This window comes from Oncorhynchus gorbuscha, linkage group LG23 (assembly GCF_021184085.1).
Source record: "Oncorhynchus gorbuscha isolate QuinsamMale2020 ecotype Even-year linkage group LG23, OgorEven_v1.0, whole genome shotgun sequence".
NCBI classification, from domain to species: Eukaryota; Metazoa; Chordata; class Actinopteri; order Salmoniformes; family Salmonidae; genus Oncorhynchus; species Oncorhynchus gorbuscha.
Genome location: NC_060195.1, coordinates 51,378,933 through 51,405,202, shown reverse-complemented (window position 1 = coordinate 51,405,202; position 26,270 = coordinate 51,378,933). Strand labels below are relative to the sequence as shown.

At 41.4% G+C, this 26,270-nt stretch overlaps 1 protein-coding gene across 17 annotated transcripts in view; it reads left to right on the top strand.

Annotated features, from left to right (window-relative positions):
* LOC124010372 (muscleblind-like protein 2a) overlaps nt 1-24,988 on the top strand; it is an 81,732-nt gene extending 56,744 nt beyond the window's left edge. For 3 of the 17 annotated variants that reach the window (XM_046322741.1, XM_046322742.1, XM_046322758.1), the window contains exons 3-9: nt 1,414-1,581; nt 1,795-2,001; nt 3,341-3,589; nt 7,111-7,164; nt 7,642-7,801; nt 9,269-9,304; nt 21,391-24,988. In XM_046322741.1, the coding sequence (XP_046178697.1) occupies nt 1,414-1,581; nt 1,795-2,001; nt 3,341-3,589; nt 7,111-7,164; nt 7,642-7,801; nt 9,269-9,304; nt 21,391-21,506 (990 nt within the window). In that variant the 3' untranslated portion in view covers nt 21,507-24,988. Of the gene's footprint in view, nt 1-1,413; nt 1,582-1,794; nt 2,002-3,340; nt 3,590-7,110; nt 7,165-7,641; nt 7,802-7,955; nt 8,051-9,268; nt 9,305-9,405; nt 9,524-10,233; nt 10,329-21,390 lie in introns of those variants that run through there. The other 14 variants (XR_006834420.1, XM_046322746.1, XM_046322745.1 and 11 more) reach the window with 14 other exon arrangements.
* The last annotated feature ends 1,282 nt before the right edge of the window (nt 24,989-26,270 follow it).

Genomic DNA, 26,270 nt, shown 5'->3' with positions numbered 1-26,270 from the left:
ACGGGGGAACCATAAATAAAGCGTGGTTCAGATTTACAACCACCCTTATAGGGTTGACGTTGACATGTGATGTCAAGAAGAATATCAAGAATGCGGTCCACTTCATCTTCTCTGACATGTTGCCTTGGCTAAAAGCAGAGGCGTCATGTACCCATTATTTGGTACTTAATTTTTCAAACATCTGAAACGGCTTTTTCCCCCTGCAATCTAGAGCGATAATCATTATGCAACCTTGCCAGCAGACATGCCAGCTCAGATAGTTAGAAAATCTACTCTGACTTGATTTATAGCTAGTTATGAAGTTGGGAGATAGGTTTCCAATCTAGCTAGCTGAAGCCAACTTCATAAAACTGCTTTGTGGCTAGTGTTGCAGAGACACAACAAAACATTTGTTTTATTTGCGAAGGAATGACTAGACAAATCCTGTGTGTGTCACTCTACTCCCGTCTCCTCCTCCATTGAGTATTTAGTGTCTTGCCTAGGCATCCCTTTGCTCTGCACCTTGGAAGGAACCACTTACTAGGGAAAATAGGGTGTGGGGGGGGTACTCTTTGCCTGGTCTAGTCAGTGGGCACCTTCCTCAAAATACCACTGATAGTATCATAATTATTTCTAAAAATATCTGTGGGCTTAAAAATAAAATAAAAAATTGTCATTTAACATCTGAGAATGTTAAAACAGGACAAATCTGAGGGAGCACGTGCCTTTGCCCCGCAACACAGATTCCTTCAGCCTTCATTTAGGGAATGTTTAGTGGCCCAATCCAAAATAATCACAAGCAAAGCACGTCTAAGGTCATCATTAGGCTCATCCTAACATTTACTGCACACCATACAATATTGTTAGCGTACTGTAGTAGTAACCGCAGTGGAACTATTTTGGGGGTCAGAGCCAGCTGGTCAGTGTGCGCATGGAGAGCGGCTGGCTGTATGCTTGTTTGTCAGTGGACTGTTAGGGAGGTTGTCCTATTTCAGCATAGACCTGTGACTGGGGCGTTGATGCTCAGCTAATTGGGTCACTGCTCTTCCCTTACTGCCTGGTGGTGTTGAGGTGAGGCATTTCAACAGCAGGAGATGGATACCGGATGCTTCAGATTTATACATCTGGTGAAGCATCTGGCGTCATTATCTTGCTAACACACGTTGAAGCCAAAGCCACACATTGTAAGGTGTTAAAGATCCTTTATTGAAGCAGCTAGCCATCAAGCGCAAACCCCTGAGCTTGCTCCACCGGGCTGCTGAGGCCAATACGCCCAACTCCTCGTCATTTGATATTAGGATCCCCATTAACCGCTGCAAAAGCATCAGCTGTGAATATCAATGTGCCCCTCAGTATTCAATGTATTGAAGAATGTCTGCATATGCCTCACCTCTGACCATATGACCATATTTTTTTTATTGTATTTTTTTTCAGGGCCGATGTACACGGGAGAACTGCAAATACCTCCACCCCCCGGCCCACCTGAAGACCCAGCTGGAGATCAACGGCCGCAACAACCTCATACAACAGAAGACTGCAGCAGCCATGTTGGCTCAACAGATGCCTTTCATGTTCCCTGGCACGACCATGCAGCCTACCATGGTGAGTAACGGACTACGAGGCATTACTACCGCTGATGTGTACAATTGCTTATTTCTCTCCCCTCTTTTCTCTCTCTCTCTTCTTACTCTATAACTTTTGGGGTCTCTCCCTTTCTCTTCCTCCATCCAACCTCTTCTCTCTCTGCCTTTTTAACATTTCTGTTCCTCTCGGTCTCCCATCTTCCCCCCCATCTCGCCTCCTATTTTTCGGTAGCAGTCGTTTCCTATTAGCCAGGGGCTGGGCTCCAGCCCGGGGCTGAGCTACGCTCCCTACCTGACCCACATGACCCACAGCATGGGCATGATGCCCACCGAGATGCTCCAGCCCAGCACCCAGAGTATCATCGTCCCCGGCAGCCCTCCCTGCTCCATGCAGAGCTCCTCCTCCAACCAGAAGCTTCTACGCACGGACAAGCTGGAGGTACACCACCACCAACCAATAACAATACCAAAAGTCATAGTATATCGAAGTATATTAGCAGTTAGGAGACATCACAAAATAACCAAGTACAATACCAGGAGTTAGGAGAGCCGGCCTCTGGGAAGTCACGATACGAGGAATCAAGAGTTTGCCCTTTGAGCGGGTTGGGAAAGCCTCTCCATAATTACATTACGACACCATCCTTACCCACCTAGGTTGAGGTGGAAGTTACCCCTTATCACAGATCTTATTTTCCCTAGTCTTAACCATCAGAGATATGAAACTTATATTTTACGTACTCCCTTTCCACACACCTTTACTTTAAAATAATAGATCACTTTAAGAACTTGAGCGCTGGCCAACAGAATTCTATACCTCACCGTTGATTAACGGGGCGGCAGGTAGCCTAGTGGTTAGAGTGTTGGACCAGTAACCAAAAGGTTGGTGGATCGAATCCCCGAGCTGGCAAGGTCAACCTGTCGTTTTTGCCCCTGAACAAGGCCACTGTTCCTAGGCCGTCATTGTAAATAATAATTTGTTCTTAAACTGACTAGTTAAATAAAAATATCTATAATATCTCTAAAAATATCTATATTTTAAAAATCTACTTAAAATGGATGAGATTATTTCAATGGGGGGTTTGTTTATACCACAACAAAGCACCAAGGCAATTGTGAGTTAATGAAAACAAAGAATAGCCTTGGAAGGATGGCATGCACAGACAGACCTGGGAGTGTAGGTGTATTGTGTGTTTTCCTCAAAGTACCGTCACTTAGCAACAGAGCGATGTGGTTGCTAATGAGAGGCCATGTTCCACTGAGGAATGGGGATACTCCCACACTAAGTGAGACTGTTTACCGCCTTGTGTGTGTGTGTGTGTGTGTGTGTGTGTGTGTGTGTGTGTGTGTGTGTGTGTGTGTGTGTGTGTGTGTGTGTGTGTGTGTGTGTGTGTGTGTGTGTGTGTGTGTGTGTGTGTGTGTGTGTGTGTGTGTGTTTGTTTGCGTGCTCGCGCGTTTGCTTGCCCCACACTTAGTGAGTGTGCGGTGTTATGTTTTACATCCCAGGCTGTGAGTGAAGCCCCCTCTGATTGACTACGCCCAGGCTTTGAATAGAGTAACATCTTAGTCTGTTCATTATTCAGTCCATAGTTATAAACATAATGATAAGTTGTTGATATGTTATTGGTATGTGTATTATATTGTATGATATATTAAGCTAATATTTGTGTCTGTCTGTCACTGTGCATGTCTGTCCATTTGTGTGTGATTATGCGTGTGTCTGTCCATGTATGTACGTGTGCATGTCTGTTTGTCCGTGTGCACCCCACCCCCCTTCCCAGGTGTGCCGGGAGTTCCAGCGGGGCAACTGCGCCCGTGGCGAGACGGACTGCCGCTTCGCACACCCCAGTGACAGCCCTATGATTGACACTAGCGATAACACGGTGACCGTGTGCATGGACTACATCAAGTCACGTTGCTCCCGGGAGAAGTGCAAGTACTTCCACCCGCCGGCCCACCTGCAGGCCAAGATCAAGGCTGCGCAGCATCAGGCCAACCAGACGGCCGTGGCCGCGCAAGCTGCTGCCATGGTGAGACCCTCCGCCACCCTCACAGCCTGTAGAGTAGTGAGTACAGCACACTGACTAAAGTAGGTTTCAAAAATTTGCTAACTTTTCCAAATTCCCTGGTTTTCCAGAAATCCTGGTTGAAATATTCCTGAAGTCAGGAGGGATTCCTTGAACTGTAATTTCTGGAAAACCTTGGACTTTTGGGAAAGTCACAAGACTTTTGTAGCCCCAGCAATGTCAGAAAGCATACCTGACAAAGGGCCAGATCAAAAAATATCATTTCTAATGTTTATAATATGTAATCAACTATAGACAACTAGTTTGGTAAAGTACACACACTAGAATCTTTAAAAAATTATATTTTACACATCTAGAAAAGAACACAAGTATATAAAATGTGGAGCACTGCTTTATTTTTCCATACAGTTGATATACCACCTTCCTAGAATCGTGCACTACTTTTTACCAGCCCTCTGTTCAAACGTAGTGGACTATATAGGGAATAGAGTGCCGTTTGGGACGCAGACTATTATTAGCTTCAGGCTAGGAGCTATTATATTCGCCCTTGATCATACAAACAGACAATGCCCGCCCTCCTCTCAATGATAAGTGTAGCTCTCTGTAGATCAGTACAAATTGAATCAAGAGAGATGGGTGAGAATGCGAGGCCAAACTGACATTAGTGCTCTGGTTGGTCATTGATCCACTCCATCATTATTGGACCCTCCCCCTTCAGAGAGGCAGGCAGGCAGAGAGGCAGGTAGGCAGAGAGGCAGGCAGGTTTTGGTAATAGGACTTTCACTTGGCTGTGACCCTCCCTCCCCCTCTCTATACTCTGTGTCAACATTGGTCCGAGTCAGTGGCTGTTGAATGAGTAGACTTGGCTCTGTCTTGCCCGCTGCCACTCACACTGCCGTCACTGCTCTCGCGCTGCTGTCTGATTCCATGGCATCGTCCAGCATGCTTTTCGTCTCATCAGCTTGCTCCTCCATCGCTGCTTGCTCTCTAAAACCCCAACCGCACGCACCTCCACTGATACTGGGTGAAAAGATGACTCGAGCACAGTTAGGGTTTAAAAGAAAAAGGACACAAACAATAGGAAAACACACGTCATCCAGTGCAGAAGACATGATTATGAGTTAATGACATCTCACGCTTTGTTTCCTTAAGCTGGTGTGACCTTAGATAAGATATTGGGGCGACGGGGCTTATGGTTTACCGGAGGACAAAGAGCTTTTTAGTCAGCTCTATGGGAGCATTTCCCCACTGCAATCCTCTGCATAAATGTATCATGTACTATACAGCCATTACAATGTATTGGCACAAGGTACAGTAAGTTAGATACTGTGTTAGTTTTTTATAAAGGAGAACTTGCGTATATTTTATTATTAGCAGGATATTAGCAGGATTAAAAAAACTAGATCCCTCCCGAAGGGGGAATCGTATGGTTCCGGAAGCGAGAGGGTTAACCACTCGACCAGACTCTTGTCCTAAGTTAGATACAGTTACGGGCACTGAAAAGTTGTACCATAGTACAGTTTTTTTGTGACAAACTATCAAAAGGAGACCAAGTGCCATGTTGCTCATGCATTGTGTAACTTTTTAGTGCCCACAACTGTACCAACAATACATGTATCATGAGCTTACATTACCCAAAGATTTGTTCATCTGGAAATACACCCCAGACAGAACCAAGTTTATAGTACATAAGATTATAAACAACAGGTGGAGGTTAGATCCTGCTATGTGTTTAGTTTTAGACTATACAGTTACACTGAGGTGTCATTTGATTTAATTTAGCTCCATTTCTGCCTTCCATAGCCTGTTGTGTCGCAAGTTGAATGCTGTCATATTTCCCTCCCCTCCGTATGCTTCCATTAACATAACATTTCAGTCTAAATCTAACACTGAATCTGAGGTGTATTCATTTGGAATGTTCGGTAACATTTTATAAAATATCGAATATCTTTATAAAAGGTACATTAATATAAAGTGTTACCGAATAATCTTAGTATTATCCTACACATAAAGCAAAGGCTTGTGCATGGCCTAGTAATCATAAGTGCCTTGGTTGTCCCATCGATGTTTCCTTTGTGCAATGTCATCGATTGGTTTCATTCAGAAGCCTTGCTAAAAACATCCATTTTCTCTTCTTCAAATGTTATTGCATTGAGCAAATATATATATATATTTACTGTATAATCAAAGAGGAATGTAGAATAAACAGAGCTCCACATTTTGTGATGACTTTCCTAATAACAAATATTGTTACAAAGTTGCCCATTAACCACACACTAACAAGTTACACATTTGGGTTCACTCATTTATTAGTGTAGTTATGGAAAGAAAAATAATAGTTTTGCTTTTAACACCTAAATCAGATTTTATTTTACCCCGTGACTGAAATGGATGTGACCAACCGGCTGCCAAAAGATTGTCCTTTCTACCATTGTCTGCCATAGGGCATCTTCTATCAAACCATTGGTCATAATGGTCTCTAAAATGTGCTCTAAAATTGCACTGCTTTTATTGTAAAAACTAAAAATTCCAATCAACAAGACATGTGGTCCTTCATTGTCCAATCAACAATACTTTATTCAACAATGATTCTCCATTGTACATTGATCAGAAACTCTCACTTGCTGAGAACATCTATTCCCTGGTAGCCCATTCCCTTAGCCCCTTGTTTTTGTGTTTTCTCATCTCAAAGAACTGGATAGGTTTATGCGATGGTGATGGTTCCATCCTAGCCCTCTAATATGTTTCCTATTGCTTTCACCTATCCAGTCCTTTCAGCTCTATGAACACAATAGTAAGGGCTAGAACAAAGACTAGGGTTTTTCGGTGAGAAATGGTTGTTGCACTCACATCCTATTCTGTCATGGTGGCCAGTCACACCAAAGCACCAAAAACAGAGCCAACAATATTCCATACAGCAGATCGTGTACAAGTGTGTTTACAGAAGAGGCCGAATCCTACCTTTTTTAGATCTGTGTACATAACTCAAACTTTCACGTGAATCACGATTTCAAATGGAGATTTATGAAAAAAGTTGAGTTATGCGCACAGATCTCAAGTTAGGATTTGGCCCAACTGAATGTCAATTGTTTATCAATAATACCCCAACATATGTTGATACATAGATTGATTAGATAACTGATTTACTTGTAAAGACGTAACTAGCTTTACAGAACTAATAACTGCAATCCAAATAGTTTGTTTACTTCATAAGTGCATTTGAAAATCTTTGTATTTATTAAACGTTTTAACCAAAGGTATAGTAGATGCTTTTTTTGCTTTACAGAACTTTAGTGATATGTTTCTTTAAACAAACAGCAAACTATTTTTTGTTTATGTGCATGCCTATTGTTTTGTATGTGGTATACTGCATTCAGATTATTTTGTTTTGTTTTTCCTTCTCACCTATCCACAATGCAATGCTGTCCCCCATGACGCACCTCTGCTTGCTGTTACCTGTATGTTAATACGCTTGACTCCCATTGGCCCACTGCCATCATGTGCTCGCTGCCTGCTATTTAAAGACTCAGTCGACTGCCAAAGCAATGAAGCGACCCCTCGAGGCAACTGTAGAACTGGTACTTTGACCTTTCACCTTTTGCTTTGCATGTAGCTTCTTTAATGTACTGTAGCAACTCACAATAATTTTAATTTGGCTTTTTGCTGTTTTAAATGTCCAAGTATTTTTTATTATGCAATTAATATCCACCAATATGATTCTTGTAGTTATTATTTTAGTATGCTTTACATTGATTGATCGTATAACAACAATGAGAATGTTAATTCCCAAGTATCAATTTGTTTGTTACTGTAAATCATTGTTTAAAATTGCCTTGCTAGATATCGTGTGTAGTTCCGTTATTGTCCCCATGTGGTTATTTAAACCCAAGTTGCCATTGTGACTTCTCTGTTGTAACTTTGTGCTGTTTTGTAGCTAGTAGCCACAAAAGACCCAGAGAAGCAGTGTGATAGTATAGAGAATAGTCATATGAATGTAGTCATTTTTGAGGCCTCCGCCTCGTTGTATCTAATGTCTCCTCGTCCCTCCCGTACAGGCGTTCCCCCACGGCTGCCTGCAGCCCCTACCAAAGAGACCAGCACTTGAGAAGAGCAACGGGGCCAGCTCGCTCTTTCACCCCAGTATGTTGCACTACCAGCAGGCCTTGGCCAACGCACAGCTGCAGCAGCAGACAGCTTTCTGTGGCTTTCCCACTGGTAGGGAGTACACCTGCCCACAACACATGCACATGTACCTGCACACAGACGCATGTAGGCACACACACACATTTATGTGCACAGATACACACCCATGTAGCATGTAGACACAAGCTGGATAGAGCTTCCCTAACTTTCCGTTTCCCCATAAAAGCATCAAAGGGCAAAGTTCAAGTATATAACCCGTAAAAGGTTTCACCAGGTGAGCTTGTGAAGAAATGGGATATTCCCCATATTTTCTCCAAAAGTTTGAGGCCAGTCTCTCTTTAAACCAACAGTGTGATCAACCGCTTTTCCTCAAGTTGTTATGGGCCCTGTTCAAAGATTGCAATTGGAATTGGCTCGCAAAACTACCTCTAACTTCCTTCATACTGGACGCAGAGACATACAAATGGTATCCATGAGTTCATCTCACTCTGGAGAAGTAAATAAAGGTATTCATTGCCAAAATCCCGAACTGTCCCTTTAAGCCTCTTGTGGATGAGACTACCTTCCTCTAACCCCCTATCCCTCCCTACCTACTCCTTTCTTTAGTGTTATCATCCTCCATGGCCTTTACACCCTTCCTCTCCTTTCCCAGTGTAGGAAGCATGTTCAGAATGCTGTGTACACACCACACATGGGTTCAAATAATAACGATTTCTCTTGGAATATTCTAGCTGTGCTTTATTGAACCAAAAGTGCAAACGCTGCCCATCTGGCACTCCAGGTCCAACGCATAAAGTCATTTGAAAGAAGACATACTATTTGAACCCAGGTCTGATTCGTTCTCACTGCATGGTTCAAGCATCCAGCCCCTAACCTTCTCTAGCCTGATCCCAGAAATATGTGTGCTGTCTTGCCAGCTCCTATTGCCATTGTCACACCATGTGTCTGCTGTGACAGAGACCATAGGAGTTGGCAAGATGGCACACACATATGAGGCTAATAAACCACTGACACTTAGTTTCATTTGTAGTATGTGATCTTACCTTCCCACCCCCCCAGAACATATTTTTTTAATGATTTATTTACAGACCAGACTTTTTTTTTGTTGAATTGAACCTTTATTTAACTAGGTAAGTCAGTTAAGAACAAATTCTTATTTGCAATGACGGCCTACCCCGGCCAAACAAGGACGACGCTGGGCCAATTGTGCACCGCCCTATGGGACTCCCAATCACGGCCAGATGTGTGGCATAATGTATGGCATAAGACTACAAATGGAGTCAAACTGCACAGTGCAGTCATACCAATTGCAGGCTTGTTTAAAGACATGTTGTTTATATAGCTAGCTACCAAAATCTCTAGCCTGGTCCCAGATCTGTTTGTGCTCACTTGCCGACTCCTATGGTCAATGGCATGCCATACCGTACAAACCGATTTGGAACCAGGCTACAACCAAAATCTCTGTCTCCTCTTTAACATGTTTTTCTCCTCCCCGTATTTAACCCTCTGTTCACTCTCTTCCACTGCATGATCACACAGGGTCAGTCTTGTGCATGACTCCAGCTAGCAGCCTTGGTAGGTTCCTTCCTTTCCCTTTTTCATTCTCACTATGCTTTTAAAGGAATAGGGTGAAGTTGCCCCTAGACTCTGATCTTGGGTCCCCACTAATGTTTAAGGTTAGGATTGGGGGAGGAGAAGCTGATCCTAGATCTGTACCTAGGGGAAACTTCACCATGGAGCCTCTTTAAATTGGGGGGAGAGCGGGAACAGGCCGGGAGATGTAAGCGATTACAGGTGACACAAAGTTCATGGATGTTGTGACACAGTGAGAGGCACGGTTGTAGAACATTGGGCTAGAGTGCATGATTGTTTTTACTGAAAAGTGCCACAAAGTAATGCGCAGTCCTTACATGTTAATTTGAACTCACCTGTTAGAAATGATTGTCAATTATGATGTAATATATTTTGTTACTTAGCTACTTACTGTCTTCTACCCTAATTATGAAATGTGAAGTGTAATTCTTAACATTATCAGTATTACTAGTATACATTTAAAAAATGGCATTCCAAATTAATTGTTTGTTGAAAAGTAGATATTGTGCTTTTTACTGTGCTGTGTTGATCCCAGAGAAAAATAGATAGTGGGTGAACACAATTGGTAGAAAAGCTCTCGATCTTGATGGGGCTCTTAATTGTTTTCTAGTTAATCTAAATCTTATAATACCACTCATCATATCTCACTCAGTCCTCTGGGAACAACTGATTGTGGGTCCAAATTTGTGATTGTAATTCAGCTTTTTCTCCTCTTTTTTTTCTCCCATGCTTTCTCTCGCTTTTGCATTGTGATGCGCACACCTTCCGCTGGGCTAACCTAATGATGGCTCGCCCCTCTGTAATATGCATCATGCCCAAAAACAACAACCAAACAATCAACACCCGTTGCCATTGTTATCACACTGCCTACCTGTTCATTGCTTCCATGTCCCCCCCCCTTCCTGAAAAAGTACCCATGATGTACAGTGCTACGCCTGCTACTATCTCTGCAACAACAACTCCTGTCACAAGTGTCCCCTACGCAGCAGCAGCGCCAGCCAATCAGGTTTGCTCATTTTAAAGCTTTTTCATCCAGTCCCAGAGCTCTAAATAAGTGCTTGATGACCATAGAGCTCCTCTTCTATAATTTCAATTGAACTAGTCAATTTCTTTGTGTGCCCTCTATCCAACTCTATGGCTGAGCCCAACCTCCACGTCCTTCAAATCAAATTGTATTGTCCCATTCATGCTTAGTCTGCTACTGTGGTATTTCAATATCTGCCACAGGTGTCAGAATGTGTTGACTATTATTTCAGAAGACATACTTGTACAAACGTACAGTAATGTGTAGTAATTTATTGGGCATGTTTCACAATGACCCAGTGAAGCACTTATTCAGAGCTCTCACATTTGCAGATAATAGTTGTTGTCTTGTGTTTCACTAGATGCTAGGTTTTGTTTTGCATGCATGTTGTTTTTCATCCACTTTACGTGGTCGAGTTTCCATCTTCACTTACGTTAGAAACATACATCACTTGTGTGTTTCGTGACACGCACGCACATACACTTTTTTTCCACCTAAAAAAACCTAGCCTCTCCATCCACCATGTTGGCTCCTGTCAGCAAACACAGCTTTTACTCTCTGACTTCCTCTTCTGCTTGGCGGTGATGGGTGAGGACAAAAGCCTTGAGGAAACTGTCGATCCAGGGTGGACATGTCTGCTATATTAGTGTTACAAGAGACAGGAAGGACGTCTCCGGAAAGGCCTAAGATAGCTCCAGATAAGCACAGTTACTAGTTAGATGCATGGCTCTGTGTCAGCAGGGGCCGGGAAGGTGCAGTTTGGTGCGGAAGTCAGGTGACGCGCACACACACACACACACTACTCTTTTTAAACCTGACAATTACAGCGCACTGCCAGGTGGAGCGCCCTCAGCAAACCAAGCAGTCCTCCCATTAACCCCACTTAGAAAGGCCTTGAGCGTTGGCCACGTTACAGGCTTGATGAGATTTGATTTACAACTCAGTGGTCAGTGAGCTTTCCCATAAATGTATTGGACGGATGACGTCGATCCATGATCATCAAGACTTCCGGTTGTGGGTGAATCATCATTATTTCACACTGTTCCCTCGAATTGGTTTATATTGAGAGAAAGTGATGGTTGGTTTTCTGTTAGTTTTCACATCATTACACATTCAATCCCAGGCTTTATTTGGTCAAAAAATGGACCAGAAAATGCACTCTTACACATCATACAGTGCGTTCAGAAAGTATTTATACTCCTTGAAATGAAATGAAATGAAATATGCCATTTAGCGGACGCTTTTATCCAAAGCGACTTACAGTCATGTGTGACTTACTCCACATTTTGTTGTTACAGCCTGAATTCAAAATGGATGAAAATGTATTTTTATTTATTTTTGTATGACCAACCACACTAGTATTATTACTAGCACATTACCTATTATTGCTACCTGTAATGTTTTATTATTGTAGGCCTACTATTACGCATATGTCTCTCTACCATTTTCCTCAAAACTCAGTCCCACTTGCTATTTATCATTCATGACTAGCAATTTCCTTGATATTGTTCTATTTTTGGACCATGACCAGGGAGAAAAGCTTTTTAATGATTACCTTCGAAACACACACCCATCGCCATTTTGTAGCCTCTCGCTATGGCGCGTCCCAAATGTCACTCTATTCCCTACAGTGCACATAAAGTCGTATGAGCCCTGATCAGTGATGTAGTGCGCTATATAGGGAATAGGGTGCCGTTTCGCATGCATCCCTAACATCACACCACCCTCAGAGTAGCACACCTGGTGAGGCAGCTGAAGATGAGACTGCTAGGTGCGCGTCGGGGAGGACACGTGGCACACACAAACACACACCGCCTCCCAGTCTCAGATGGTGTTGCTTTGTCCAGTGTGTCTGAGTAGAAGAGAGAGTGGCAGGGAGAAACTGAGGGAGGGACCACTTTTGATGTTCCAATGTGGATCTCGTCATTATCACTGACTCATCATCGCAGTGAGCTAGTGAAACACATGGCTCTAGTCATAATGCATGGACACTAGCTAACAGCTGCGGGCTGTGACTGTGTATATGTCTTACAGGAGCTGTAGAGACAGCCATAGCCTTCCCCTCACATGCCCTCTCTCTGTCTGCATCCTGGGTCCGTCCCTTGGGCTTTGGTCAAAAGTATTGCACTATACAGGGAAGAGGGTTCAATGTGGGGGACAAACCTGAATCTCATACCTACCCCTAACCCCTATGCACTTGTGTAGATCTAAGCGGAGTGGATGGGTGTAAGCAATGTATAGAGATTCAGGGTATATACCTTCACAGTCCAGACACAACCCAGCTACAGTATTACATGAGTTGTCTATCTATAATATATCATATACATTGTGTTTTCACAGTACAAAATGTAATCGTTTGGAGTAACGTGTTTGACATGGGTGAAGTGGACCCTCTTTTAAAGGCCCAGTGTAGTCAAAAATGTGATTTTTGTAGTGTTTTATATATATTTCCGCACTATGAGTTTGGAATAATACTGTGAAATTGCGAAGATGATGATCATGCCCTTTTAACTGAAATTTCTGCCAGTTTTGGTCGGATGGAGTTTTGGCCTGGTAACATCACCAGGCGGTAAATGTGTTAATAGACCAATAAGAAAGAGTAAAAAAAAAAACTTAGCTGACCCTATTCTCCTCATGCTGGCTTTCGCAGATTCTGCCATTACTCTCCTGAAGTTGCCGGTAATGGGCTACACTGACCTTTGTTTACATTTACATTTAAGTCATTTAGCAGACGCTCTTATCCAGAGCGACTTACAAATTGGTGCATTCACCTTATGGAATGCAATTTATCTTAACATTTCTACCATTCTGCTTGCCAGTTATGGTTTTCATATGCACATTTTCGTGAAACAGTCACTGTCAAAGTCATTGTCTTGTGGTTAATCAAAATTCTATCCAAATTTAAATGAAAATGATAAACTGAAAGTAACTTCTATTGCCATTGCCAACAATGTAAAAATAGCCTACATAAAGCCAACAAATAAAACCATTGCAGACTGCAGGTACAAAATATCCCGATTAAAAATTAAAAATAAATAAATCCTATAAATCACATTGGCTACAGATTGCCTGACTACAACTAACTTGAAACATTGTATCACATATTAACTTGGTTCAGGCTGCAGCTTGCACTAGCTAACTTGAAACATTGTATAAAATATTCTGGGCCCTCAGTTTCCCACGCCAGTGAGCACGGGACAGACACAGTTGTAGGCTATTTGCGCAAGGGATAAGAAGCAGTGCTTGACTTGGTACTCAGCCCCAGTGAGCTCCTGCCCGACACCTCACATTTTCTACTGCTTGAGCTCCTGTTCCTCTTATAGAACATTAGCTAAAAGGTATTGTGGATCTCCTACATATAAACAGTACCAGCACACAAAATGAGTACCGGAACTTATTTCAGTCGAACTCCAGCACTGATAAGAAGTAATCAGTTAGACCTATTTTATTACGTTTCCACTGAATCAGAGAATGCAATTTTTCCCTTTCATGCTGAGTGATTATCGAAAAGGTAGGGAGCTGGGAAGATTTTTCAAATACATTGAGGAACAATTGTAATTCTCAATGGATGTAAAAACATACTTTGTTTGCTTGCTGTTTGAGCTCAAGAACACGTTACTTTGAGAAGCTCCACAGGTGGTGGTGTGTTAAGCCAATCAGAAATACTATCAGATCCCCAAATGGGCACATGTATATGACTACATTTGCCTGCAGGCCAGGTATTCTTTAGGCCAACTTCTATGTGTGCGCGTCCTTACTCTCAACATTGACAGGAGCGGTCCAAACAAAAGACAATAATGGAATGAAATTAAACAGAACTTGTTTCTGACAAGTGTATAATAGGTTGTGTCTACTCAGACAATGATAACGAGAAGACTGGAATAATGATATTGAATGCATTAACATAAATTACCATAACAAAGTAACAAACATTGTAGATTAGAAATGATAGGAATTACTACTGGTGATATACAGTACCAGTCAAGTTTGGAGACACCTACTCATTCAAGGGTTTTTATTTATTTTTACTATTTTCTACATTGTAGAATAATAGTGAAGACATTAAAACTATATAAATAATACATATGGAATCATGTAGTAACCCAAAATTTTTAAACAAATCAAACCTTTGCTCACTCTTGGCAAATGCTGAGCACTTGTTGGCTGCTTTTTCTTCACACTGCGGGCCAACTCATCCCAAACAATCTCAATTGGGTTGAGGTTGGGTGATTGTGGAGTCCAGGTCATCTGATGCAGCATTCCATCACTCTCCTTCTTGGTCAAATAGCCCATACACAGCCTGGAGGTGTGTTGGGTTATTGTCCTGTTGAAAAACAAATGATGTGAAATGGCATCTCGCTGCAGAATGCTGTGGGAGCCATGCTGGTTAACTGTGCCTTGAATTCTAAGTAAATCACTGACAGTGTCACCAGCAAAGCACCCACATACCATCACACCTCCATGCTTCACGGTGGGAACCACACATGAAAAAAATAATCCATTCACCTACTCTGTGTTTCACAAAGACACGGTGGTTGGAACCAAAAATCTCAAATTTGGACTTACCAGACCAAAGGACAGATTTCCACCGGTCTAATGTCCATTCCTCGAGTTTCATGGCCCAAGCAAGTCATTTCTTCTTATTGCTGTCCTTTAGTAGCGGTTTCTTTGCAGAAATTCGACCATGAAGGCCTGATTCACACAGTCTCCTCTGAACAGTTGAGATTAGTGATGCACCGATATGACATATTTGGTCGATACCGATATCCGATATTTTCCTTGCCAAAAACAAACGATACCGATAAGCAATATTTAAAAATTTTAGCGGCCTTTTAAACATTCTAGTACAGTTAAATAGTTAACACACACCCACATGAACGCAGTAGTCTAAGGCACTGCATCTCAGTGCAAGAGGTGTAACTACAGTCCCTGGTTCAAATTCAGGCTGTATCACATCCAGCTGTGATTGGGGTTAGGGTTATTGTAAATAATAATTTGTTCTTAACTGACTTGCCTAGTTAAATAAAAGTTACACACACACACCACACTGACCAACAAGTTATTTTGTTGGCATTTAGGTATGTCCCCATTACCAGTAAAACATCATCAAAACCTGTTTCTTTCACTTGCTGTGCTGTTTTGTTCTTCAATTGTTTAGTCATTTCATTCTCAACCACGATTTCTATGGAACGCCGTTTGGGTCTTTGCGTGTCAAAAAAGATACGTCAAATAACACTATTTGAATAACACGACATAATCTGTTTTAGCATCTATAGTTAGCTAGCTAACTATATAGTTAGGTGTCATCTAAAACGTGTCAAATAACACGACATAATCTGTTTCAGTAGCTATAGTTAGTTAGCTAGCTGTCATCTAAAAATAACCCTAATTTATAAGACAGTTCGTATTTGATTAATGGTGGTCGGACCCATCTATGTGGAACTAGCCACAATAAGGATTAGCCACAATAGTGGATTTTGCGGGTTAGCCTTCAAAATAAAAATATGGCATAGTTCTACTATTTGTATTCATTTGCATCACTGTCAATGACATACTTTTATTAAGGAAAACTGCAAATTCCACTTGTGTCTAATCCTTATTGTGGCTGGCTTCACATCAGTAGCTGGCTAGCTATTTATTTTATCAACTGAAGTTCAATTTCAATAGGTGAAAAACAAGTGGCAACCTAGCTAATAGTCACAAGGATTCCTAAATTATTGCTAAGAATAATTCAAATGACTGCAGTTTCTACTGGTCATTGTTTTCAGGCTGGTTGTATTGGTGCTAGCTAGTTATCAAGCTAAAGATAGCTACCCCAAAAGTTGCGGTCGAACAAATTATGCTTTATTTCCAACGCGGCATTGTAAACACATCGTTTGTGGCCGGTGATTGTCAAGGGCAATGAATACCATTATCTTGGCTTTAATGGATTTTGCCCTTTTGAGTTGCCTCGCTGAAATGTTTAAACTCTTTCAAATGACTGTTCAACTTGTTGACTGCTTGATCCACACAGCAGACATTGTGGGCTAGGTTAGGAATGATGTGTTGCACATGTAGAGCAAATTTGACGTGGCGTTATTACGTCATGTAAATACATTATATGCTGTGCACGGTAGCTTTGACATAGATTTTTAACATCGGTGTTAAATTATACATTGGGCCAATACTGATGTTGCCTTTTTTAGCCGATTCCGATATGTTCACCGATATATCGTGCATCCCTAGTTGAGATGTGTCTGTTACTTGAACTCTGTGAAGCATATTTGTTTTTCAGTTTTGTTGGCATTTACGTATGACCCATATCGCTTGAAGGTTTTTGCAACTGCACATTCAAAGTTCTTGAAATGTTCTGGGTTGACTGACCTTCATGTCTTAAACTATTGATGGACTGTCATTTTTCTTTGCTTATTAGAGTTGTTTTTGCCATAAAATGAACTTGGCAGGGATGCAAACCTTTCAGCAAAATTCGCCGTTTTGAATCCAAAATAGGTGACCTACGTGATTCGTATGCAAACTGCTTGCTTTCACATTAACCACTTTTTATTTTTCAAAGTGACTGATCATGTGGATCATATTCTTTGTTGTTTATTTAGTTAAAAAACCTGGGGGGGGAGAGAATATTCAGACAGGACACTGGATAAGACATGAGAAATACTCCAGACATAATAAACTGTCCCTAGTCCCCTGACACACAAACTATTGAAGCATAAATACTTGGAGGCTGAGACAGGATGGGTCGGGAGACACTGTGGCCCTGTCCATCGATGCCCCCGGACAGGGCCAAACAGGCAGAATTATAACCCAACCCACTTTGCTAAGGCACAGCCCCCACCACTAGAGGGATATCTTCAACCACTAACCTACTACCCCGAGACAAGGCTGAGTATAGCCCACAAAGACCTCCCCCACGGCACAAACCCAAGGGGGGATCCAACCCGAACAGGAAGATCACGTTAGTGACTCAACCCGCTCAAGTGATGCACCCCTCCTAGGGACGGCAGGGAAGAGCACCAGTAAGCCAGTGACTCAGCCCCCGTAATAGGGTTAGAGGCAGAGAATCCCAGTGGAGCGAGGGTTTCCGGCCAGGCAGAGACCGCAAGGGCGGTTTGTTGCTCCAGTTCCTTTCCGGTCACCCTCACACCCCTTTTCCAGACTACAGTCAATCATAGGACCTACTGAAGAGATGAGTCTTCAATAAAGACTTAAAGGTTGAGAATGAGTCTGCGTCTCTCACATGGATAGGCAGACCATTCCATAAAAATGGAGCTCAATAGGAGAAAGCCCTGTCTCCAGCTGTTTCCTTAGAAGTTCTAGGGACAGTAAGGAGGCCTGCGTCTTGTGACCATAGCGTACTAGTAGGTATGTCCGGCAGGACTAAATTGGAAAGATAGGTAGGAGCAAGCCCATGTAATGCTTTGTAGGTTAGCAGTAAAACCTTGAAATCAGCCTTAGCCTTGACAGGAAGCCAGTGTAGAGAGGCTAGCACTGGAGTAATTTGATCACATTTTTGGTTCTAGTCAAGACTCTAGCAGCTGTGTTTAGCACCAAGTGAAGTTTTTAGTGCTTTATCCGGGTAGCTGGAAAGTAGAGCATTGCAAGTAGTCTAATCTAGAAGTGACAAAAGCATGGATATATTTTTCTGCATTTTTGGACAGAAGGTTTCTGACTTGGTCTTTTACCAAATATACCACTCCTACCTAACTGATTGGCTCAAACGCATTAAGAAGGAAAGAAATTCCACAGATTAACTTTTACCAAGGCACACCTTGTTTATTGAAATGCATTCCAGGTGACTACCTCATGAAGCTGGTTGAGAGAATGCCAAGAGTGTGCAAAGCTGTCAAGGCAAAGGGTGGCTATTTGAAGAATCTCAAATATAAAATATATTTTGATTTTGTTTAACACTTTTTTTGGTTACTACATGATTCCATGTGTGCTATTTCATAGTTTTGATGTCTTCACTATTGTTGTACAATGAGTAGGTGTTTTAAATATTTTGACCAGTAGTGTATATTTGTTACTGCTCGACTAAAACGATCTCGGTCGACCAACAGCCTAACAGCCTAACTACCAAACAATCGAACAGGTCGACTAATTGGCGTCAGCCCCACAGACAAGCCTCTCACTGCCCTGACACGGATATGGGGACGCCCTCTTCTGTCTGAATTGGCAAATACACCGAGATACACTAGTGGTGGTTTTGTCACATTGGTTAGAAAAAGTAATTAGAGTAAACATTGGTTCACATATCTGCAGGATGATTGTACAATGTCTCCTTTGGGGCTGCTGTCTGCAGTAAGGATTTATGTAAAGTTCCATCAGAAGCACAAAAAAAACTGGTGCAATCAGTGTCACACACATTTTATTCCAACAACATCATCTGATGTTTGCTTTTATTTTATTGTGGGTCAGGCATCCACCCCTGACCTGTCATTTCCTTTTTTCTGTCCATCATGGCCCATTCACTCACTCCAAATGACTGATTATCTGATTTGCTGCTGTTACTGCTGTCCTCAGTGACGTCTGTGTATTCCATTTCCAAGCATGCAAGCATCTCCACCCTTGAACACTTATGATCATTTTTCACGCGTTCATTACACATGTTCAGTGTGCATGTACAGGTGATAAGAACGCTTGTTATGGTCATTTAGGCAGTTTGCCAGTTAACTGTGCCAGTGTGTGAAGTGACCTTTTGCCTTTCCTAGCATTGGCCTGTAACGCATGGAAATAAAATGCCTAAAAGGGGGAAAAAACATTATATTTCAATGCTGTAGCTGGTACAACACATCATGGTGGTCCTCTATGCATCAGCCAGCTCATATACTGTATCTGTCTGCTTTCTGAGGCCTTTCACTGCCATGATAAGCCAATAATTTGCTTTCTGTGGCCCTGTCCAAAAATGACCCCTAGACCCTACCACCTAAACAGTTGACCTATTTTGTATATTTGAAAGGATTGGATAGGTGTAGCTCGACCTTTTCCTCTTATATTACTTACACCCATCTAGTATTCTTGGATCTACGCAAGTTTTTATTTTTTATTTCACCTTTATTTAACCAGGTAGGCAAGTTGAGAACAAGTTCTCATTTACAATTGCGACCTGGCCAAGATAAAGCAAAGCAGTTCGACAGATACAACGACAGAGTTACACATGGAGTAAAACAAACATACAGTCAATAATACAGTATAAACAAGTCTATATACAATGTGAGCAAATGAGGTGAGAAGGGAGGTAAAGGCAAAAGGCAAGTAAAACACTGGAATGGTAGTTTTGCAATGGAAGAATGTGCAAAGTAGAAATAAAAATAATGGGGTGCAAAGGAGCTAAATAAATTAAATACAATTGGGAAAGAGGTAGTTGTTTGGGCTAAATTATAGGTGGGCTATGTACAGGTGCAGTAATCTGTAAGATGCTCTGACAGTTGGTGCTTAAAGCTAGTGAGGGAGATAAGTGTTTCCAGTTTCAGAGATTTTTGTAGTTCGTTCCAGTCATTGGCAGCAGAGAACTGGAAGGAGAGGCGGCCAAAGAAAGAATTGGTTTTGGGGGTGACTAGAGAGATACCTGCTGGAGCGTGTGCTATGGTGACCAGCGAGTTGAGATAAGGGGGGACTTTACCTAGCAGGGTCTTGTAGATGACATGGAGCCAGTGGGTTTGGCGACGAGTATGAAGCGAGGGCCAGCCAACGAGAGCGTACAGGTCGCAATGGTGGGGGTGGGGGGTGGAGGCAAGGGGTTTGGAGAAGACCTCTGTCTGGGTAACCAGCAGTAAGCAACTAGGAGCCAACGGGACATCACACAACATCAATATAACACTCAGCTTCTTTTTTTTTCTTCAAGTCAAATGACTCCACTCGTGTCATTAAAAGTACTTGTTATGAGCTTGCAGGATCGACATTGCATACACACACACACGCTATATATACAAAGTATGTGCACACCCCTTCAAATTAGTGGATTTGGCTATTTCCCCCACACCCCTTGCTGACAAGTGTATAAAATCAAGCACACCGCCATGTAATCTCCATAGATAAACATTGGCATTAGAATGGCCTTATTGAAGAGCTCAGTGACTTTTCATAGGATGCCACCTTTCCAACAAGTAAGTTTGTCAAATTTCTGCTCTGTTAGAGTTGCCCTGATCAGCTGGAAGTGCTGTTATTGTGAAGTGGAACGTCTTGGAGCCACAACGGCTCAGCCGTGAAGTGGTAGGCTATTCAAGCTCACAGAACCGAGTGCGACCTGCCAAATGCATAGTGCCAACTGTAAAGTTTGGTGGAGGAGGAATAATGGTCTGGGGCAGTTATCATGGTTCGGGCTAGGCCCCTTAGTTCCAGTGAAGGGAGATCTTAAAGCTACAACACCATGAAATTATAGACGATTCTGTGCTTCCAACTTTGTGGAAACAGTTTGGGGAAGGCCCTTTCCTGTTTCAGCATGACAATGCCCCCGTACACGAAGCGATGTCCATGCAGAAATGGTTTGTCGAGATCAGTGTGACCTCAACCCCAACAAACACCTTTGGGATGTTAAAGGTGTTCGATGGAACGCGGACTGTAAGCCAGGCCTAATCGCCCAACATCCGTGCCCGACCTCCACTAATGCTTTTGTGGCTGGATGCTGCTGGGACTTGCTTCCAATGTTCCAACATCTATTGGAAAGCCTCCCCAGAAGAGTGGGGGCTGTTGTAGCAGCAATTGGGGGGACCAACTCCATATTAATGCCCATGATTTTGGAATGAGATGTTCGACTAGCAGGTGTCCACTTACATTGTCATGTAGTGTATGTTAGGGATTGGCTTTTTAGCCACCCTATGAAGACAATCTGTCTTTTGTTCAATCTTTCCTGGATTCCTTGCATCCTCTCTACTTGCAATGGAGAAAGTCAGAGGAAACTTGGTTCTTCTCCAGTATGGTTGAGAAGGTGGTGAGGGGATCAGATGTGAGGAATCACGGAAAGATGAAATGAGATGGAGCCTATCAGTTGAAAAGGTTTAGGCAATGAACTGATGTTTTTGTTCTCCATTTTTGTTCACCTCTCCCACAGATCATCCTGAAGTAACTGTCAGGAAGGAAATGGAGTGTCAAGAAGCTGCACTACAAAGCCCAAAACAGCCCTTTTTCTGTACATACTACCTTCCCCTTCAACAACCTGCATGCTAAGAGTGTAATACTACCAATTAACCATAAGACTTGAGTGCTGGTGTAAGATGATACACACAACAAAAATATGTAAATGTATTGCTAGGAAACTATTGCCATGAAAATTATGACAAAAAAGAATATGTACTGAACTACATACACTTAGTGGAGAGATGGCGAATAGTTCATTTTAACGATTGTTTTCTCTGTTAAAGTAATATGGGTCCTTTTTTATATTTTGTTTTCAAAACAGAACCTCGATCTGCACAAATGTTCACCCTTTGAAAACACCTTATTTGCACTATAAGAGAACTAGTGCTTATTGTCAAAAGTGCTTCATTGTTTTAAACAGGAGAGTCACAGAGAAGCCCCTGGTTGCAACTGGCGCTCCAGATCAAGCTAGAAGGGATCGTTTTACTTTTTGTTTGTTTTAATTATTTTTAAAAGACAAATGTTAGGGAAGACGACATGTTTACTCAATGACTGTCCTCTTAATGATGGTTTGAACGCGTTCCCCCACCCCATCACCACCACCCCTTTAAAATGGTGTATGCACTCCATATGAACCATTTGCCAACATTTAATCTCTGGAAAACCAACGGCTTGCCAAACGAAAGTCATCACGACTGACAGACTAACGGACAGAAGCGATCGGAGTCGATCTGCAAGGGAACAGACGTGGAACAGCTTCGTGGCCAAAACGTGCAGTCGGGCCTCGTTTTTGTGCACGTCTGGAAAAAAAGAACCTAGAATTTCGATTTCTTCTCCTTCGTTAAATTTCAATTTTACATTTGGGTGTGTGTGTGTGTGTGTGTGTGTGTGTGTGTGTGTGTGTGTGTGTGTGTGTGTGTGTGTGTGTGTGTGTGTGTGTGTGTGTGTGTGTGTGTGTGTGTGTGTGTGTGTGTGTGTGTGTGTGTGGTTGGGTGGAAGCCTTAGAGGGGTCGGTGTTGGGGAGAGTTATACTGGGCATCAGGGAGTGCTACTAGCCTATATGGCCCCGGTTTGTGTGCCAAGGGCTTAACAAAAGCTTGCGGGTGGCCGAAAGCATACGGCGGGAGAGAGCCTCAGCCTAATGGGCCAAGCCATGGATTCTGCCAGCAGACTGGAACAGACCGACTCGACTAAGTCCACCAGAGGCCCTAAAGTCAAGACCACAGGGACGAGGCCTTTTGGGGAGTGGGGCTAGAAGGAGGGATAAGGGTGAGATCGGCGAGGGGTGAAACAAGTGCTACGACTCAAAAAGGTGCATTCAAAGATGCTAGTCATCGTCGTGAGATGACGTGAAGTTATTGACTGGAGGGCTATCTGTGACTCAGTCGTCACCCTGCTATCACCGAGAATCCTGTTTCTATTTGAGAAAAACTGTAGAAGTGCCTAAAAATCCTTTAACTTTAAAACAACAAGCATCTGGAGAAACATTGTCAAAGAAAAAAATAAGAATATATTAAAGGATGGTTCAAGCAAAGTTCCCAATAGTATGTTGACCTATTTAGAGAAAAGACTATTCACTTTTCATGCAGATGCCATGGTTAAAGCAGTACCCTAGTGTTATTGTAAACATATATTTAACACAACAAAAAATAACTTTCTGAATAGAAAATATATATAAACTAACCAAGATAGCTTGGTAGAATGTTTGTTAAACATTTTCATGATGTAATGTTTTGTTCTTACCATAGGTTTTTAGTAGTGTACATTGAAAAAAGTGATTGAGAATACAGGAAATTGTGACTTGTGTAATGTATGTAATGTGTTTCTTTGAGAGTTTATAATCATGGTTGTAGCAGCAATGTATTCACATTTATTTCAATTTGTTTTATGATGTTAAGCATCAAAATAAGTGTGTCACCAGAACAGTCTGTTATTTTATGCCATGCTATAGTTAATTGTGTACTAGCATTGTTTTAAACCAACCTCCACGTTATTACCTAATGGTTTATGAGATGTGTATTTCGACTCTAAATCACATTTTTCGACACTACACAACCAATTATTTTCCTTGTGTTCAACAAAAAGGATCAGAATCATGACATATTTTCATGGCGCTTGATCAACAGACAATCCACAATGAGACACCTTTGGTTCAAAAATAAGGCACTGGTCTTAGTATTTTGTTTTTTGTTTATTTTTGTTCACTTTCACTGAGATTTTCTTCTAAAAGGTTACAGTTTTAATGTAATTTTTGGTGGAAGGTGAACGAAGGTATTTTTTGGTAACTTATCGTATTTTAATGTTTTGTCAAATGAGTCAGAATGATGTAACCTATTCAATTTTGAAATGAATGTAATTTATTGCGCTGTGCATACCTACAAGGTCGTGTCTCTTTGGTCAGCCAATGAGATGCAGATCAGAAGCAAGGGGGTGGAGTCTTAAAAAGCCACCAATAGAAAGCTACTGGATCTCCCTTGTCTTGTCAACACAGTTCATCGCATTACAGTAATGAACAAGGCTTTAGAATTGCTTATTGTTCAACAAAAAAAAAGAAAATAAGAATGTTAATTGTATAGGTGAAATTTTACCAAAAAAATGATTTAAATATGTACTTTTCACTCTAGTATTTCATAATATTAAGTTGTTGCTGTGGCAACAAAGTTGCAATTACTAAAGTTCTGTATTTTTGTAAACTATGTAATCATTAAGTTGACTTTTTTTCTAGAACACTGCACACATCACTAGATTGTAAAGCAGATTTCAACATTTCTTATTTGTCGTGATTATGACAATTTTCCTTAGCAGCCTCTGTAAAGGTGTAACTTTAACACTTAAGATGTAATAGACAAAGTTACCAATGTTATTTAGGATGAAATTATAACAAATGATCTATTAATTGAATAGTTAAGATGTACAACTTTTCCCCTGAGAAAGGACCACTGGTTTCATGCACACCAATGGAAAAATATTTATGAATGTAGTTTGTTAAATTGTTTATCATCAGTTAAGGATTGCACTTCCGGTAAAGTAAAACATTTCATTATTACCGATGCCATACCTAATGAAATTTGCAAAGTTACTCTACACCAGTAATTCTGTATAATAGTCACTACCTGTTTGTATCAGAGAAATAACCTTTGAGCATCTTGCATGGAAAAAAGTTTTTATTAATAAACAATTTACTGAATGTTTCTAGTTATACCGAAAAACACAAAAGATAGTCTGCACATGAGACAAAAATCCAAGTTGTTCTTGGATTGAAATTAAATGTGTTGACATTGACTGACGGTAAGAGAAAAATATACAAGCACTTGGGTCAGCTGAGCAGACAGCTTATCCAAACACTTTGCCTTATCGTTAGTCCATCGTGCTTAAGGTTTTATGTTCCAGAGCTGTTAAAAATAAACTTTTAAAGGCTATAAACTAGTCTCTACTGAAGACGTTTACGTTTTATATATAATATATATATATATATACACACACACACACACTAAAAGTTTGCGGTAACTTAGAAATGTCCTTGTTTTTCAAAGAAAAAAAAGCGGGAGGCCCCGGTGTACAACTAAGAAAGAGGACAAGTACATTCGTGTCTAGTTTGAAAAACCGACGCCTCACAAGTCCTCAACTGGCAGCTTAATTAAATAGAACCCACAAAACACCAGCATCCCGGAGTTGCCTCTTCACTGTTGACGGTAAGACTGGGGTTTTTGCAGGTACTATTTAATGAAGCTGCCAGTTGAGGACTTGTGAGGCATCTGTTTCTCAAACTAAACACACTAATGTTCTTGTCCTCATGCTCAGTTGTACACTGGGTCCTCCCACTCTTTCTATTCTGGTTAGAGACCGTTTGTGCTGTTCTGTGAAGGGAGTAGTACACAACGTTGTACAAGATCTTCAGTTTCTTGGCAATTTCTCACATGTAATATAGCCTTCATTTCTCAGAACAGGAATAGACCGATGAGTTTCAGAAGAAGGTCTTTGTTTCTGGCAATTTTGAGCCTGTAATCGAACCCACAAATGCAGATGCTATAAATACTCAACAAGTCTAAAGAAGGCCAGTTGTAATTGCTTCTTTAATCAGAACAACAGTTTTCAGCTGTGCTAATATAATTGCAAAAGGGTTTAATGATCAATTAGCCTTTAAAATTATAAACTTGGATTAGCTAACAGCGTGCCATTGGAACACATGTTCCATGTATGTAATAATGTAATATGCCTATGTAGATATTCCATAAAAAGTAGTCATTTACAACAATGTCTACACTGTATTTCTGATAAATTGTATGTTATTTTAATGGACAAAAATGTGTTTTTCTTTCAAAAACAAGGACATTTCTAAGACTCCAAACTTTTGAACGGTTGTGTGTGTGTATGTATATATATAAAAAAAGTAAAAACTTAAAACAATATTTTTATTTATACACATATTAAATATCGTTTTAAGTTTAGTATTTTTTGGTGAGGCCAAAAGGATCAACTGCTGTACAAAAAGAAGTTGTGTCCTAAAGCCCCATTCGAATACTTTAATAACACACCCTTCCTTACTTACTTTCTGATCTAACACAATTTGTGAAATTTAAGCAACAGTTCTATCATATAGCTTTCTCTAATCCAGCCATGGCAGATTAGGTATTTCTTCAAGGAAGGGGGAAAGCAATGATGCATTTTGTTAAAGTATTGGAACAGGGCCCTATTCTGCCCTTGTAGAGAGCTTGACGATGAGGGTTGTGGCCATCATGCCATGCGTAATGGTCCCTAAAAGGACTGCAGCCAGGGTCTTATTCACAAGGAAGCAAATGTGCTGAAACGGGAAGGGGCTAAGTGAACTTGTCCAATAAGAAACGCTTGTTTTTG